The 16,707-nt window shown below is 41.8% G+C and overlaps 2 protein-coding genes across 2 annotated transcripts; both read right to left on the bottom strand.

Moving 5' to 3' along the window:
- Positions 1–3,395: 3,395 nt before the first annotated feature.
- On the bottom strand, positions 3,396–9,974 carry LOC115028902 (solute carrier family 22 member 2-like). Its single transcript, XM_029462821.1, has 12 exons — positions 9,587–9,974; positions 8,658–8,705; positions 8,359–8,462; positions 7,330–7,484; positions 7,038–7,206; positions 6,061–6,172; positions 5,865–5,965; positions 5,575–5,789; positions 4,946–5,054; positions 4,749–4,861; positions 3,876–3,975; positions 3,396–3,578 (listed from the first exon to the last, which is right to left on the bottom strand). The coding sequence occupies exons 1-12, from the start codon at positions 9,938–9,940 to the stop codon at positions 3,491–3,493; spliced, it is 1,668 nt and encodes a 555-aa protein (XP_029318681.1). The 5' UTR covers positions 9,941–9,974; the 3' UTR covers positions 3,396–3,490.
- A 1,387-nt stretch (positions 9,975–11,361) lies between these two features.
- On the bottom strand, positions 11,362–16,674 carry LOC115028901 (solute carrier family 22 member 2-like). Its single transcript, XM_029462820.1, has 11 exons — positions 15,499–16,674; positions 14,926–15,029; positions 14,635–14,789; positions 14,377–14,545; positions 14,083–14,197; positions 13,856–13,956; positions 13,524–13,738; positions 13,335–13,443; positions 12,852–12,964; positions 12,633–12,732; positions 11,362–11,802 (listed from the first exon to the last, which is right to left on the bottom strand). Exons 1-11 carry the CDS (start codon positions 15,898–15,900, stop codon positions 11,709–11,711), a joined length of 1,677 nt encoding a protein of 558 aa, XP_029318680.1. The 5' UTR covers positions 15,901–16,674; the 3' UTR covers positions 11,362–11,708.
- Positions 16,675–16,707: the final 33 nt, after the last annotated feature.

The raw sequence follows: 16,707 nt of genomic DNA, 5'->3' as shown, positions 1-16,707 counted from the left end.
CGTGAGCCCCTTGGACTAGCGGCTAATATTCGACGAAGTCACCGAGGTGCCTCCTGGTACGTTATTGGGCTCCTTTTAGCATGTCTAGAAAATAAATAGGGCAGCTGAATCATTAGTCAATCATTGGCCTGACAAGGACGACAAAAGAGGTCAAAAACCTTGTTAATGTTAGATTTCGGAACACTAAACGTTGCATGGAAATACCACAGCGTTTCATCTCCTCCGTTGTTTGTTATATATTGAATAAATACACCTTCTGTTTTAAAACCTCCACACAGGCTTCTCCAGCTAATCTGTTGTTTTTCTGAAGATCCAGAAGATTTTAGGAGACGGCTCATGAGCTTTGACCTCATTTGAGTTCATGTGACCTTTTACTTCTTATCAACATGGCATTAATTTCACTTCAATGGGATTTGCATCCTAAACACGCCTGAGCGTTCTTCAGTGGTAATGTATAGGTGTGTGTTATAGTGTTATAAAGTAATACAGACATGATGGTGAATACTTTGTGATCTAGATAAAATGAGATCAATATATATAGTTAATCTTCAGCTAAACCGGACCAATGTCCTCAACGGCAAACATGTGATTACAAAACAACCTACTTTAAGTTCAGTGTGTGTTAGAGGACATTCTGCAAAATTGTCCCTCAAAAAACATGAATTTAAAGGCTGTTTTCAGTCAGATTCTTGTTTCATTAAATTATGTCTCTTTGGTTGATATTTATGCATTATTAGTTTTATTTACTTATATTTTATACTTTAGGTGCATTTTACTAATACAGCAATACTTATTTTAGTGGGATTTTGAATGCTGGACATTTATGTGTAATTGTGTATTTCTACTCAAGAAAAGGAACAGGATACTTTTTCCATTTAATTTGTATTAATATACCAAGCCATGTAAAATATACAGTTTGGCAAAGTATTTTAAATTAAAGTCTTCAGATGAGACTTGAATATTAAAAACAATTATACCGCTTAAGAGTTTTAGGGCACTGATGGTAAAAGCTGGTGATTAGCTTTCATTTAAAATGTATATAATAATTATAATAATAATAATAATTATTATTATTACAATAATAACAATAATTACAATAATAATAATAATTACAATAATAATAATAATCATCCATCCATCCATCCATCGTCTACCGCTTATCCGGGGTCGGGTCGCGGGGGCAGCAGCTCCAGTAAGGAACCCCAATCTTCCCCTCTCCGGGCCACATCCTCCAGCTCCGACTGGGGGATCCTGAGGCGTTCCCAGTGAGGAGATATAATCTCTCCACCGAGTCCTGGGTCTTCCCCGGGGTCTCCTCCCAGCTGGACGTGCCTGGAACACCTCCCTAGGGAGGTGCCCAGGTGGCTCCTTACTAGATGAACCACCTCAACTGGCTCCTTTCAACGTAAAGGAGCAGCGGCTCTACTCAGAGTCTCTCACGGATGGAGAGCTTTGCCTTCTGGCTCAGCTCTCTTTTCGTCACCACGGTGCGGTAAAGCGACTGCAGTATCGTCCCCACTGCTCCGATTCTCTTCACCCGAGTGTCCAAAACATGCGGCCTCAGATCAGATGATACAATTACAAAATCGATCATTGACCTTTGGCCTAGGGTACTCTGGTACGGCGCCCCCTCGACGGACCCACTCTAGATGGCCACCACGGTGCAACCACCCACCAGCACCCTCTCCAACTTCACTCCAGCATCAGAAGCCACCATCTCCAAGCTCATCTGTAAAGCCAAATGCACCACCTGCCAGCTTGATCCCCTCCCCACTACCCTCGTCAAAGCCTGTCTGCCGTCCATTTCCCCCATGATCACCCGATCTTGTACGGCTACCGATTATTTTTTTAAAAGTGAGGATCACAAAAGAGAGGGATATTAAAAGATGTAATATATTATGGACGGGGGGCGAACAGTGGTTTGGAAGGCGGGGGTAAAGAGTGGTTCAGTTTTAGGTTCAGTTTTAAGTCGGATATATATATATTATAATATAATATATATATATATAAATATAAAAAAATATATATATTTTTATATATATATTATATATATATATATATATATTATATAATATATCTTATAATAATATATATATATACATATTATAATATAATATATATATTATAATATAATATATATTATACTATATTATATATAATATAATATAATATATATATATATATATATATATATATGACCAATGTGCTCAAATAGGTTCTCCTGGGTTTACATTATTTTTCTGCATTATTCACACCTTTTATTTTTATATTATGTTGCCAAAGTAAAGTTATGCAAGTGTATGCATGTGATTATATTAGTGATTAGATGCAAATATATTATATTATCAAAAATGACCCGATATTCAAGCCAAAATGAATATATTTAATAATATCTTTTTGCTTTTTTCAATTAAAGATACAATATATATTATAGAACTAGAACCCTGATAACTGTGTGGAGGTGTGTTGCAGGGACGGGAGGGGACGGCGTCCTGAAGGAAGCTGGTTTTCCTGTGATCGAGACCAAGATCTGTAATCGTCCCTCGTACCTGAACGGCCGAGTCAAAGACCACGAGATGTGTGCAGGAAACATCGAGGGAGGAACAGACAGCTGCCAGGTGGGAAAACAAACAAAAAACTATGGAAACCGACATACATACATATATATATATATATATATATATATATATATATATATATATATATATGTATATGTATATGTATATATATATATATATATATATATATATATATATATATATATATATATATATATGTATATATATATATATATATGTATATATATATATATATATATATATATATATATATATATATATATATATATATACACACACATATATATACACACATATATATATATATATTTATATCTGCTACATCTGCTGGTAAATATAAAATGTCCACATCTGTATCACTATATTTGACAGCAGTTGAACTGAATTGTTTTTCTCCTGCAGGGCGACAGTGGTGGCCCTCTGGTCTGTTATTCCAGTAATAAATACGTGCTACAGGGGGGTGACATCATGGGGTCTGGGATGCGCCAATGCCATGAAACCCGGCGTCTACGCTCGAGTCTCCAAGTTTGTTGACTGGATCGACAACACCATAAAAGCCGGTTAAAAAACATCCACCTTGAACAAATACGATAGCTTCAGTGGCAGACAGTGAAAGCATCATTTGAAGATACTTTAACTTGTTAGCACTGTAATGTAAGTTTGTAGTCTGGTATTATCGGATGTCAAGAGGTGCTTCATGTCCTGTGGTGGAAACACAATAAGCAGATCTCCTGGTTTTGGGATGTAAAGCTGTTTTCTTTAGGAGCTGGAAAAAATAAAACACAATACGAAGGAAATTGGTAAAAGTTGATTTATAGAAATGTTTTAAAAAACCTTCCTTGTTTTTAACATAATATGTCACAGTGAATAAGTCTACACACACGCACGCATACACACACACACAGTCACAGTCACACAGTTGTTGTTTCCTTGTTGTTTGTCAGGTCTGATTTTAAAAGTTTCTTCATGTGTTGGTTCTCCACCGCATCTTCCTGTTTCCTAGGAACAAAAGCATACATTCATTATAAATAGGAAATAAAAAACAAAAACAAAAAGAAATAGAGGGCAGCATTTCACCTCTACGACTGGATCCATACAATCTACATCTCAAGTATATTACTAACTAACTGCAGGGCAAGAATACGCACAATTCCACCAAAGTGCTGAAACTCTTGAGAGTTGGTAAAAAAACATTACTGCTATATTATATTATTATATATATAATATATTATTGATGCATCATAATAATCTCAACGTGTTAAATGTTTTGTGGGAATGTTTGTGGAGATTTATCACCTATTAGGAAACTCAATATCCTCGATGGTCTCAGGGAGAGGAACTCCTTTGGTTTCCGGCAGCAACAGCACCAAACCTCCAGCTACGAACGCGACGACTCCTGTTTGATATAAAACACCGAATCAATTACAGATTAAAACAAAACATCTACAAACTTTGTGCTTCACTCGTCAATAATATACGATGGAGATCTGCTGGTTCTATCTCAACATTCAGCACCCTCCCTTCAAAATGCAAAAATAGAAACCATGAACTGCAATGCATTGATACAAATAAATACCAAAGATCAAACTTACCGAACATTGAAATAAGAAATTCGGCCTTCCGTTGATTTCTGTCCTCTGCTTATTTTTTATGGTCGTAAAATCTCTTTGAACTATTAAAAAAAAGAGCTAAATGTCTTTTTTTTTTTTAAGCCTTGATGAGTCAAATATTATATTCCTTGAGCAATGAAAGTGTGAACACACCAAGCTTGCCCTTTAGCTCTGAAGAAATAGGGACGGGTCCATTTGTCCATCTGTTTCCTGTTTGACAAAGACATTTCTCACTGCGGCTCCTGCATGAACCTACAGCTGGACTCTTGTTTCACGTAGCCTGTATGAAGCCTGTGGGATCTATAATAAAGTGTCCAGCATGGGGCAGCTACTCTTAATGGGAAAGTGCAACCCCAGGGAATAAATGAATTTTCTGAAGTCATCCAGTGGGCCGGATTGGGCCGGTTTGGACCCTTTTGGCGGACAGGTTCTGGCATTAGGGCCTTATGTTTGTTTATGTCATTTAAGACAGGTGTGAAGGAGGCAGTGAGGTGCTAGACCTCATAAGTATTTGATCTTTATATATATATTATGTAAGTAAGTGAGTGTCACAACCCACCGAAGATGATGAGTGGCAGCTCCAGCCAGATGGCAGCCAGTCTGTAGAGCAGGAAGGGAGCGACGATGCCTCCAACGTCACACAGCGTGGAACAAACGGACACTCCCAGGTTCCTGTATCCAGTTCCCCAAACTTTAGTAATTACACAGTATATTGCAAAGCTGCAGGAATGTGAGCGTAGAGATGATCCGCCTCACCTCACGTATGTCGGGTAGAGCTCAGTGTTAACAAACACCACCATCTCAAAGGCAACAGTGATCCCCAGCCGCCCGATGCAGGCCACCACGGTCTTAAACCAGGACATCCCTGACACACAGCGACAACATTATAAGAAAGTGTTATATGGTAGAGTAGAGTCCACACAGCTCTCTCTGGAGCCACGAAAGGGTTAATGCAACTCTTCCCACATATGCAGAAGTGCTCCCCAATACGACGGCATATTAGAGCCATTGTAGAAATAAATAGATAAATAAATATGAAGCCGGGAGAGAGAGTTAAAATTCTGAGATAAAAAACTAGATTTAAGGCGTAAAATTACACAAAAAAAACTTGGATATTCTGCAAAATTAAAGTGGAATATTAATGAGAAAACACACACATTTACGAGAACAAACGTGGATATTCTTTGAGATTAAAACACACAGAATATCCAAGTTTTTCTTGTTCTTGATTAAAGTGTTACATTTACAAGAAAAAAATCCCAAATTTACGAGAAAAAGAAAAAAACTTGGATATTCTCTGAGATTAAAAAGTCATAGATTTGCGGGAAGCAACAAGTTGTGAGGACATTGAGGGGTCAAGTGTTTGCAACAAGATGTTCTCTCACTGTCAGGAATGAAAGCCGTGATCAAGCAGGCGGCTCCAGCTACGATGTTGGCGGAAGCGAAGGGAATGCGTCTGCCGATGCGTTCGATGGTGAAGAGGATGAGGAAGGCGGCGGGGAACTCCACCAGTCCAGCGATGAAGAAGTCGATGTAGACGTTTCCTCCTGCGATCCCCACGCGCATGATGAGGCCTTGATAAACCACAGCGCTGGTGAACCTGCAGGGACGGAAACAAGAGGACATTCAAAATCTGCCACACGTCTACAAATCTGTGATTTTATCTGAGCCTCACCAGTTGAACATGAGGATCAAAGTGTGCTTTCTCATATTTGGAGTTCTGAACAGGTCCACCAAAGAGGCAGAGGTGGAGTCGCCTTCCTCATCCGTCAGCGTCTGACGCAAGTAATCAAGTTCGGATCTTAGTACAACGTATTTGGCACAGTGGATCCTTTCAGGAGAATCGAGAGTGAACAGTTGACTTGATTTACCTTAACGTTCTTGAGGTTCCTCTTATTCTCCTTTGCGATGGCCTCAGTGATCTCCAGAGCTTTGGAAGAATTGTTCTGCGAGATGAGCCACCTCGGAGACTCTGGGATAAGCCTACGACAGAACATTTAAAAAGAAATCTTAGCGTGAGATGAGGGGATTTATAGCAAAGTACATAAACACAGACATGAAAGCTGCCAGGAAAATATGGCCCAATCCCAATCTCCATGGTGGGACTTTCCTTCTTTTTCTTGTGCTGCAGGGATGATGCATTATATTCAGCATCGCACTGGTTCCCTCAATGAAGAGCCAATGGGGACTTTTGGAATGATTGCAAACCAAACGTTTATGATACTCTCACGTGTTGTAGAGTGAAGACCAACTCTAAAGCTATTGATGAACTGCACCACCAAGATAAAGGCGGACTCGTGTTCGGCCAAGAGTTCACGAGTGGGGTATTTAGCGAAGAATGTTAAACCTGTTTACTTTGAGATGAGGGAATCATAAGTGCAAAAATGCCAAGCATTGTAAGTAAATGGACGCATTTATATCCAATCTTTGCGATCACTCAAAGCGCTTTACAACACGTCATTCACACACATACATACAGAGTGAGTGGCTACCATACAAGGTGCACATCAGTTCGTCAGTCGGGATAACCATTCACACACACACACACACACACACACACACACACACACACACACACACACACACACACACACACACACACACACACACACACACACACACCATCCATCCATTGCCAGGCCATCGGGAGCAATTTGGGGTTCAGTATCTTGCCCAAGGACACTTCGACCGCCGACCCTCCGACCACTGGACGACCACAGGACGACCACTCTAAGGTCCCGTTCGAGCCCTCCTGACCTCTCACACTATAGCTGCACACACACAGGTGACGTCGATGAACCCTGTGAGTTTAGTGTTCAGGCTTTTGAGCCAATGCAAAGTTTCTCACCAGTAGTAGGACAGGAAGAGGATGTATGGTGCAGTGATGACGACCTGCATCCAGCGCCAGTCGGCTATGAAGTAGGCGAGCAGAGGGAGGATGAGGACGCCGACGCTGAAGAACATCTGGAACAATATCCCCACCGTCCGTCTGTACTCCACTCCAACAATCTCTGTGACTGACAGGACGACAGGGAACATATCAACACATTTACAGAGTGGACAGTTACTGAGTTACTAAGTTTGGTTAATGTAAAGCGAAGGTGAGGCAGTTGTCCATGTGTTAGTAAAGACATCATTACGCAGCACATATGTGGACATCCAGCCTCCTTTGACTCCGAAGCCAAAAATGGACCTCAACACCAGGATGGAGACGTAGTTTGGAGCGAAGGCCAGCGCCATCCCCGAGATCGCATTCAGGACGTTGGACAACAGGAAACTGATCTTCCTGCCAAACCTGCAGACAGGAAGACGTGAGGTGAGAATTTCTTTCAAAATGAGGGTTGTTTTTATTTAGGTTTTTGTTATTTCACGAAAAAAGGATATTTTCACTAGTTCAGGGGTCGGGAACCTATGGATCGCGAGCCATATTTGGCTCTTTCGATGACGAGATATGGCTCGCAGACAATTTTGAGCTGACATTTTTTAGAAACTGAGCAAAGCAAGCAGTACACCAGGGGTGTCAAACTCAATCAGAGAGGGCCAACATTAAAGCATCGTTTCGGGGGTGAAGCTTGGAAACTGCAGCGCCCACAGAGTCACACTTTGCCTCGAGTGTGTCGTTACACTGGAGGTCAATCAGCTCCATTTGGATGTTCACATGTTTCCACATCACGGGGGTGGGTTAACACTGATAGTGCTTTTAGTACTCGGAGACGTGATGCACTTAAAACTCCATTTTATTAATAAATATATGGCTCTCAAGGAAATACATTTAAAAATATTTGGCTTGTATGGCTCTCCATGCCAAAAAGGTTCCCGACCCCTGCCTTAGTTAGTTTGTCATTACACACTTTGATTGAATGCTTTTTTAGGAGTCCATTCTGCTGTGTGTGTGTGTGTGTGTGTGTGTGTGTGTGTGTGTGTTATATAAATAAAAACTATATATACAGTATATATATATATTGCACCTAAAGTGTAAGCAGAATGAGTTTTTCTTCTTTTTGTTTTTATTTGTATATTAGTGTAATGTTTTGTGTTATTGGGAAAGGGGAATTTTAGTTGTTCTTACAATTTATACCTATAAAAAGGAAAACTAAAACATTGTTTACAATAGAAATACAGCTAAAATTACTAGTGCCGAACGTGTAATCGTGGCCGACGTGTCTCACCTGTCAGCAAAGAAACCAAAAGCAAAGCTGCCGGCAAGAAAGCCCACATTGAGAGTGGACTGGTACATGTCCACATACCATCCTTCTGAACACACCAAGTTAAACTGAGACCAGAAGGAAAAGGTTACATGTCTCCACACAGGATGTCTTTGTGTCTGTACTGTAAAATATGTTATCATTGACTTTGGTTGCAATTCAGAAGATGCTGAACTGTGATTTGCAGTATTTGAGAAGCATTAAAACGTTTAGGGATTGAAACCCTGTTTTGAAGCACAGATGCATCACATGTCTCTTCTCACCTCTGTGACAAAGGACTTCCTGCCTTCATACTGATACTCCCAGCCATCCTTAAAGACAAAAACAAAACATTTACTGCAGGCGGTAAATGCACTCTTACACATCAGACTCAGAAAAGCAAGCAACTCTTCTGATCCGACATGATGCTCCTTCGCTGGTGTGAAAAATTAACCTTAACTCTGCAAACCCTTTTGATTTATGCCGTTGACCTCCTGAGAGTCTGAGCACGCCACTGCCAAAGAGTTTTGTACTTCTCTCAAGGCCAACAAAGTACTGAATCTTTACACCTAAGCAATAAGTACATCTTTACATAACTTCAGGGTCACAAAATTTTTAAAGACATGAAAACCCGATCCTTGAGATATTCTCCATTAAAGGAATAGTTTGACATTTTGTGTGAATACGGTTATTCACTTTCTGGCAGAGAGTTAGAGGAGATTGTTAAACCCTCTTATATGTAAAGGAGTGCTGCAGGAATGAGTCCTAAAAGCCGAAAAGTAGATCGCATTGTTGCAGCTCCTGTCGAAGACGTATCATAAAATACGTCCATAAATAATCCACTCGTGAATTTCGAAGCCTTTACGTGCTAGTTTGTTACTTCTCATGATTACATTTAAGCTTGAAAAACCATTCTAGTGGTGTTAATATGTGAAGATGATATATTATGTAAGGATTCATCAATGCTACTGATTTTGCTAACAAGGTGGAAAATATCAACGTGGGCATCACAATTTATGATCCAGACGTAACCCAACGAGGGGCTGGTCGAGGTAAGCCTGAGACAGCCCTAACTGTAAGCTTTATCAAAGAGGAAAGCTTAGATATATTTGGTATCAGAGATCTCTTCCACTAAAACACATGAAAGCTTTCTATGAATTCTTCTACAGAACCAGATCATCCAACAGATGAACTTCCATCTCAGAGGTCTGACCTTGCATGTGGTGACTGGGACCCCACTGAGGTTCAGTTCCTGTGTGTCGCAGCTGAGTCCTGTTGTGTTCCAGTCCACCGCATACCGCTCACAGCTGCTCTGCTGCATCACTCCTGAGCTGTTGACCAGAGGCACCGTCAGCCTGCGACTGTCCTCCAGGCTCCAGCTGCACGCCTGCCTCCTCTCCACCACTGCGGGGTCCCGGCACCAGTGATCCGGGGTGAAACCCTGGAAGACGATGCCGACGTACACGCCTGCAAAAGGTAACGACAACAGACAGAGCAGGGCGAAGACACGCCTCTGGCAGCGGCCGAAAGGCCCAGCCTCTTCCAGGAGGTCGTCAAAGGTCGTCATCACTTCTGTGATCCAAGTTGTTGGAAGATATCAAAACAAGCCCGACGTTGTTCTGTTCTCACACCGAGCATCAGTGTCTGCTTGTCAGATTCTGACAGACTTTATACTCCTCCTCCGCTCAAACTGGAACTAAAGTCCAAAAAAAAAAAGGCCCGTTGAAAATATTTAAAGCTGCAGTGGAGTGGAAAACATGTCACTGTTTAATGGAGTTAACACAGAATACCAAGAACTTACGCAATCACTGAAGTGAGCCAAAACCAATTCTGTTAGTATGCTTAAAGTGTGCTTCTAGGGTTGCATAACGCGCATGCTTGCACGTGTCACAGGACACGGTGGACTTTTACTTTTAAAGGCAGATCATTGATGTTGAATGAAGCTGTGACATGATACGATGGCGTGCAGCTGTGTGCGACTCCTAGTGGTGGTATTAAAAACTCCTTATGAAATTAGAATCACACAGATGCATTTCAAATGTGGATTTAAGACAACCAACTATTCACTAAATGATAGTTACATTAAAGTCACTCTGCAGGCCTAATAACATTTACTTAAGCACTGTATTTAAATTTTGAGGTGTATTTTATACTTTTTACTTAATAGCTTTAATTACTTGGCAGAGTTAGATTATTAATGCAAAATGTAAATCAGCTAATAAATACATACATTATTGTAGTTAAGTTAACCAGCAGTATACACAATATTTAAGATTGGGTCCACTTTCACCAGCTGCAACATAAATAGAATATACATTATGCTGCATAACGAGTACTTTATTGGTACTTAAAGAATATTTTTATAACAATTTTGTAATTTAATTAAGCAGATTTTCAATACATTTTAGTATTGCTTTAGTAAACAACCTAAATACTAAATAACCTCTTCTGCTCTTTCACGTGATTTTCCAGAAGTAATTTTAGATGTTTCTCTTGCCACTTTGTCTTGTTATTGTTTGTCCTTTATTTATTCTATACATTTGTATTTATTCTGCATATAACTCAATTTGTTTAGATGCTAAACTTCATTTTGTTGTCTCAGTACTTGTACTAATTTAAACTAATCTCCAACTATAGTTATTTTTATAGTTTGTGGCGGAGTCCGCCATTCCTGCGCTGAATTCAATCGACAGTGATGCAAAGGAAACGATGGAGAATATAATTATGTTTTCATTTTATCTCTGTTTTCAGCTCACGCTCCGACAGTCGTATCAGAGCTGCTAATGCTAATGCTAATGCTAATGCTAATGCTAACCCAACTTTTCTTCACTGTACCACAATCACAATAAAAGCACAAAGCCAAAACAGGTGGCTTTTATTGTGAAGGACTCTGGAAACACAATGTATACACGTCACTGCAGTAAACACAGCTGCTGTTACCACGGTAACCACAGATGTGCGGAAAATCAACCAATACTGAACAACAACTTTAAGTCAAGGGAAATGTTTAATAAATGTTATTTTTTTAAAACAATTGGAAGTTATGTCAAAATAAAACAAATTTAATGATGTATTTATATAATAATTATAAAATAACTGAGTTCACACACTTACTCTCTTTACACACATCTCAATGCCGAACAAAGAAACTTTATACTTTAATGTAAAAACTAAGTTCTTCGTGGGTGATAATGTTTACAGACAAACATTTAAAATCTTTTTAAGAAAGCTCAGTCCAAGCCAGAAAGAAAATCAAAGCAGGAATCTAATATATAACACCTATATAACAACATGTTATACAACATTAATAAATACGTTTTGGTCACAGAAGGACATTAAACAGTCGCCGTTTCTTTGTTGAACGATACATCGTTGTTTGGCAGCAGGTTGGTCAACTGCTGGTTCTTCAGAGCAGCTTTCTCCTTCACTCTGAACACACACACACACACACACACACACACACACACACACACACACACACACACGATGTACATTAAGTACAAACTTGGCAAAAAGGGAAACCCGAAGATTATATTTTGTCACGTCTTGATCTCTCGCTGAAATAGTTTCAAAATTGTTCCCATTTTAGAACTGGTTTTAATTTACATAATAACTGGATATTGTGCTCATTTGTGTGTGTAGTGTGTGTGTGAGTGAGTGAGTGTGTGTGTATTGTTTATGATTCTTGTTGTATTTGTTGTATATTGTATTTCATGACAGAAAACAATCTGCAGATGAATCGATCCTTATTTGCAGCCCTGATCTAACACATATTGATAAACTGCATGAATATGCCTGTGAAGGCTGTTAACAATAAAGCACAGTGAAGGTTATGCTTTCAGTTATTTAACATCAGTCGGACACACGGTCAGTGACACTGTTTAACAATCCTGTTAAACGTAAAGCGCCAACACTTTGCTTCTCAGTGTCCTGCAGCTGGATGATTGGACTGTACCATTCTCCTGACACTAGAGGGGTGTTCTCAGGAGCCACACCACACATCTGCTCTCTCCTGCAATTATCTATGGACTGACCAGCGTGAGTTTATAATCCTGCAGGTGGGAGAGAAACTCACCATGTGTCTGCAGTTCTGCTCAGATTATAAATAATTCACTTTGTCATTTTTTTCCTGATTTTGCTGCCCATCCTAAACTTTGTATGTAATTTGGGTAAATAAAATCCCTATTTTTGCTCTCGATTGAGCCAAAACGTGTGTAATAAAGAAGTTTTCTTGCTGCGTGGATTCAGCAGATACTCACCTTTCGGGGAACTCGATGTCGTCGATGGTTTCGGGCAGCGGCACACCTCTGGTCTCAGGAAGCATCAGCACCAAACCACCGGCCACGAAAGCCAGAGAGCCTGCGCAGCACATGAGTCAGCATTACTTAGTCTGTCCACCAGAGGGCACCGACGTGTCCGAATGTAAAACAGTCCCATAGCTAACATCTAACAAATGTTCATAATAATATAAAACCCACCGAAGATGATGAGTGGCAGCTCCAGCCAGATGACAGCCAGTCTGTAGAGCAGGAAGGGAGCGACGATGCCTCCAACGTCACACAGCGTGGAACAAACGGACACTCCCAGGTTCCTGCAGTCAAAACACGTTTGGTTTAGTTGATGATAATTTGCACATTGGCTACAGAAAATGTATTTCCCAAACACTGAGGGATGAAATCTGTGCTGTTGCATGAGCAGCAAGAGCCACCATGTCTGAATCAATAAAGTAAATCAATATTAAAATGGCAAGAAAGAGAGTATTTATATGTGCCGGAGTATTGCAGACACATTTACTGTCATCAGTTGTCAAAATTAGGATTTGTTTTGTGCACTTTAGTCCAAAAGGAACTGCTATTAATGTTCAACCTTGGTAAAAACAAGAGCTACATGACATTTAGCAAATTGCAAGTGCATTCTTCTCCAACAGCAGACAGAGAGAGAGGACAGTTCGTACATTTTACCTGACAAACGTCGGGTAGAGCTCAGTGTTAACAAACACCACCATCTCAAAGGCCATGGTGATCCCCAGCCGCCCGATGCAGGCCACCACCGTCTTAAACCAGAACAGACCTGCAAGCAACAGAGAGGAGTGTTCACAGAAGAACCAGAGAAGCAGGAAGTGATGACATCTGACAGGTTTGTTCTCTCACTGTCAGGGATGAAGGCGGTGATGAAGCAGGCGGCTCCAGCTACGATGTTGGCGGAGGCGAAGGGAATGCGTCTGCCGATGCGTTCGATGGTGAAGAGGATGAGGAAGGCGGCGGGGAACTCCACCAGGCCAGAGATGAGGAAGTCGATGTAGACGTTTCCTCCCAGAATGCCCAGCCTCATGATCAAACCCTGGTAGACCACAGCGCTGGTGAACCTGGAGGGAGAGTCGTCCTTTATTACAGAGCTTTAAGGAGAGAACCAGCATCCTGAAGTTGTTGCACGGCTCAAAAAGACTTTAAATAACATTCAACATACGAAAATAAAAACTCACCAGTTGAAGCTGAGGATGAAAGTGTGTTTTCTCATTTTTGGAGTTTTGATCAGGTCCATGAAGGAGGCAGTGCAGGTGTCTGCGTTCTCATCTGTCAGAGTCTGCAGGAGCAAACAGCACATGAGTTATGACGACATTAATATAATAAACAGTGTGTCTTAACCTAAACTTTATTTGTGCGTCTATAACTAACACGTATAATCTCATCGGGTGCGTTTCCTGTTCACCTCGATGTTCTTGGACAGCGTCATCTTGTTCTCTTTGGCCATGGCCTCAGTGATCTGCACAGCTTGGGCCTTTTTATTCTGAGACAGAAGCCATCTTGGAGATTCTGGGATAAACCTGCAAATACAAAACCGTCATGAAGAACAGCCAACAAACATTTTTTAGGAGTCAAAGAGTTCAAGGGTGCGAAGCTTTCATGTATTCAGGTGAATTTAAGCGTTTGTTTCCTTTCAATATCGTATAAAAACCCAAAATGTGGTTCACGTCCTGCGTAAAGCATAACTAGCATTTCTCACCAGTAGTAGGACAGGAAGATGAAGTAGGGGACGGTGATGACGACCTGCAGCCAGCGCCAGTCGGTGATGAAGTAGGCGAGCAGAGGGAGGATGAGGAGGCCGATGCTGAAGAACATCTGGTACAGGACTCCCACTGTGCGTCTGTACTCCACCCCCACGATCTCCGTGACTGAGAGGGAAGGAAACGGAATAATGCTCGCGATGCGTTTGTAGTTTCTTTAACTCTGTCGTCACAACTGTAAGGTTAAGGGTTCTCACTCAGCACGTATCCGGCCACCCAGCCTCCTTTCACTCCGAACCCGTAGAGCGTTCGGAAGACGAGTAACGTCACGTAGTTTGGAGCCACGGCCACCATTATTCCTGCGATCCCATTCAGCAAGCTGGACACCAGGAAGCTTATTTTCCTGCCAAACCTGAGGAGAAGAAGAAGAAACTGTTTTAATGACTTCAGGTTAAAATGATACAGATGCTGAAAATCAAAATGGCCGACACGGAACAAGGCAATCGACTGAATCTGTGGTCGCGCCCGCCAACGAATCATCACCTTACCTGTCGGCCAGGTAGCCAATTGTGATGCTCCCAACCAGGAAGCCCACGTTGAGAGTGGCCTGGTACAGATCCACCCACCATCCATCTGAACACACCAGGTCGAACTGGGACACAAACGCACAACGTCGATCATCAAGTCTACGTTACGTGATCGTAACCTTGGACTAAACAAGCACGATACTTCGGGTTCGTTAGTGAGTTTTCATAATGTTGGTGGACAAGTCAGGCTAGCTGTTTCCCCCTACTGCCACTCTTTATGCTAAGCTAAGCTAATCCGCTCCTGGTTCGAGCTGAATGCAGACGTGGAATCAATCTTCTCGTTTAACTCTCGGAAATAAAGCAAATAAACCTATTTTCTATAATAATGAACAATTTATTTAAAGTGACAGATATAGAGTGTATTTATTTATATATATTCTTTTATTTATTTCCTTTCATATGCGTTCCTATAGGTCTCCACCTTTTTAAAAAGTAAATGTGAGTCGATCAGAATCCTTTTTAAAATGCTACCCTCACACATGCTCTACAAGCTGCATCATATTTCCTGCTGTTGTCTTTCCCCTTGTAACTTACCTCGGTAACGAAGGACTGCCTGCCCTCGTAGTCGTACTCCCAGCCGTCTGTGCAGGCGGTTGTGGGAGTTTTGCTGAGGTCCAGTTCCTTCGTCTCGCAGCTGAGTGCCGTTGTGTTCCAGTCCACCTCGTAGCGCTGACAGCTGCTCTGCTGCATCACTCCTGAGCTGTTGACCAGAGGCACCGTCAGCCTGCGACTGTCCGCCAGGCTCCAGCCGCACGCCTGCCTCTTCTCCACCACCGCGGGGTCCCGGCACCAGTGATCCGGGGTGAAACCCTGGAAGACGATGCCGACGTACACGCCTGCCCAGGGCATGGACACCATGCACAGCAGGGCGAAGATACGCTTCTGACAGCGGCCAAAGTTCCCCACTTCTTCCAAGATGTCGTCAAAAGTCGCCATGGCTGCAAAGTTGTTTTTCTTCTTCTCTAAGAATCAAGTAATTTCACTGTCAGTGTCTCTGTGTCTGTGTGTCTGTCTCCGTGTCTCCGTGTCTGTGTGTCTCCGTGTCTCTGTGTCAGTGTCTCCGTGTCTCTGTGTGTGTTGAGCCTCCTTCTGCAGACTGACCACTGACATGCCTGCCCTTTGGGTTTTTAACAGGACACGCCGGAGCAAAGGTCCACAGAACGACGTAGTTGCTTTACGCGTGGTACAGTGGACCATTAAAGACCGTTTGCTATCACTTTCTTTAGACGTCAGACCGAGTGAGTCACGTGTGACAGGTGACCCGGGGGTCATTAACATAAACAGGCCCCTGTCTTTGCGTCTCATGCGTGTGCAGACACGCTGTTAATCAGTCAACATTTAAACGAAGTTCCTGGAAGTCTGTTAGACATGATGGTCTGAGGCCTTGCAGGTGGGGAGCAGGCAAAAGCATCGTGTCCATGACATGGGGGGGGGGGGGGGGGGTCGGAGGAAGTTGAATAAAGTAGACAACGTTCAAGTCATAGAAACACGTCCAAGTCAAGTCTGAAGTTGTTTAAGACGTCCAATTTTCATGTCAAGTCTTAAGTCCACTAAGATGAGTGCAAATCAAATCTGAAATCCTCCCGAATGTTCCAGGACTCGTCTCAGACAGGTCACGACTTCTTTTCGAGGCAATTCCAAGTCTGAAGTTGTTTGCAGCGGTCCTTCGAAGGTGAAAGTCGAGTCTCAAGTCATTCAAACACGTCCAAGTCCGAGCATCAGGATCAGTCCCAACAGATAAAC

The sequence above is a fragment of the Cottoperca gobio genome, chromosome 24 (genome assembly GCF_900634415.1).
Source record: "Cottoperca gobio chromosome 24, fCotGob3.1, whole genome shotgun sequence".
Taxonomy (NCBI): Eukaryota; Metazoa; Chordata; class Actinopteri; order Perciformes; family Bovichtidae; genus Cottoperca; species Cottoperca gobio.
The sequence above is the reverse complement of the archived record's forward strand: the minus strand, read 5'-3'. Positions and strand labels throughout refer to the sequence as shown.

Excerpts from the sequence above, each read along its gene's own strand:
- LOC115028902 (XM_029462821.1), bottom strand. The coding sequence starts at position 9,940 with ATGACGACCTTTGACGACCTCCTGGAAGAGGCTGGGCCTTTCGGCCGC. Across the intron at positions 4,862-4,945 it reads CTCTACCCGACATACGTGAG|GAACCTGGGAGTGTCCGTTT; the intron begins GTGAGGCGGATC and ends AACTGGATACAG. Across the intron at positions 3,976-4,748 it reads GCTGCCACTCATCATCTTCG|GAGTCGTCGCGTTCGTAGCT; the intron begins GTGGGTTGTGAC and ends TATATCAAACAG.
- LOC115028901 (XM_029462820.1), bottom strand. The coding sequence starts at position 15,900 with ATGGCGACTTTTGACGACATCTTGGAAGAAGTGGGGAACTTTGGCCGC. Across the intron at positions 14,198-14,376 it reads ATCTTCCTGTCCTACTACTG|GTTTATCCCAGAATCTCCAA; the intron begins GTGAGAAATGCT and ends TTGTATTTGCAG. Across the intron at positions 13,739-13,855 it reads TTCATCCTCAGCTTCAACTG|GTTCACCAGCGCTGTGGTCT; the intron begins GTGAGTTTTTAT and ends CTCTCCCTCCAG.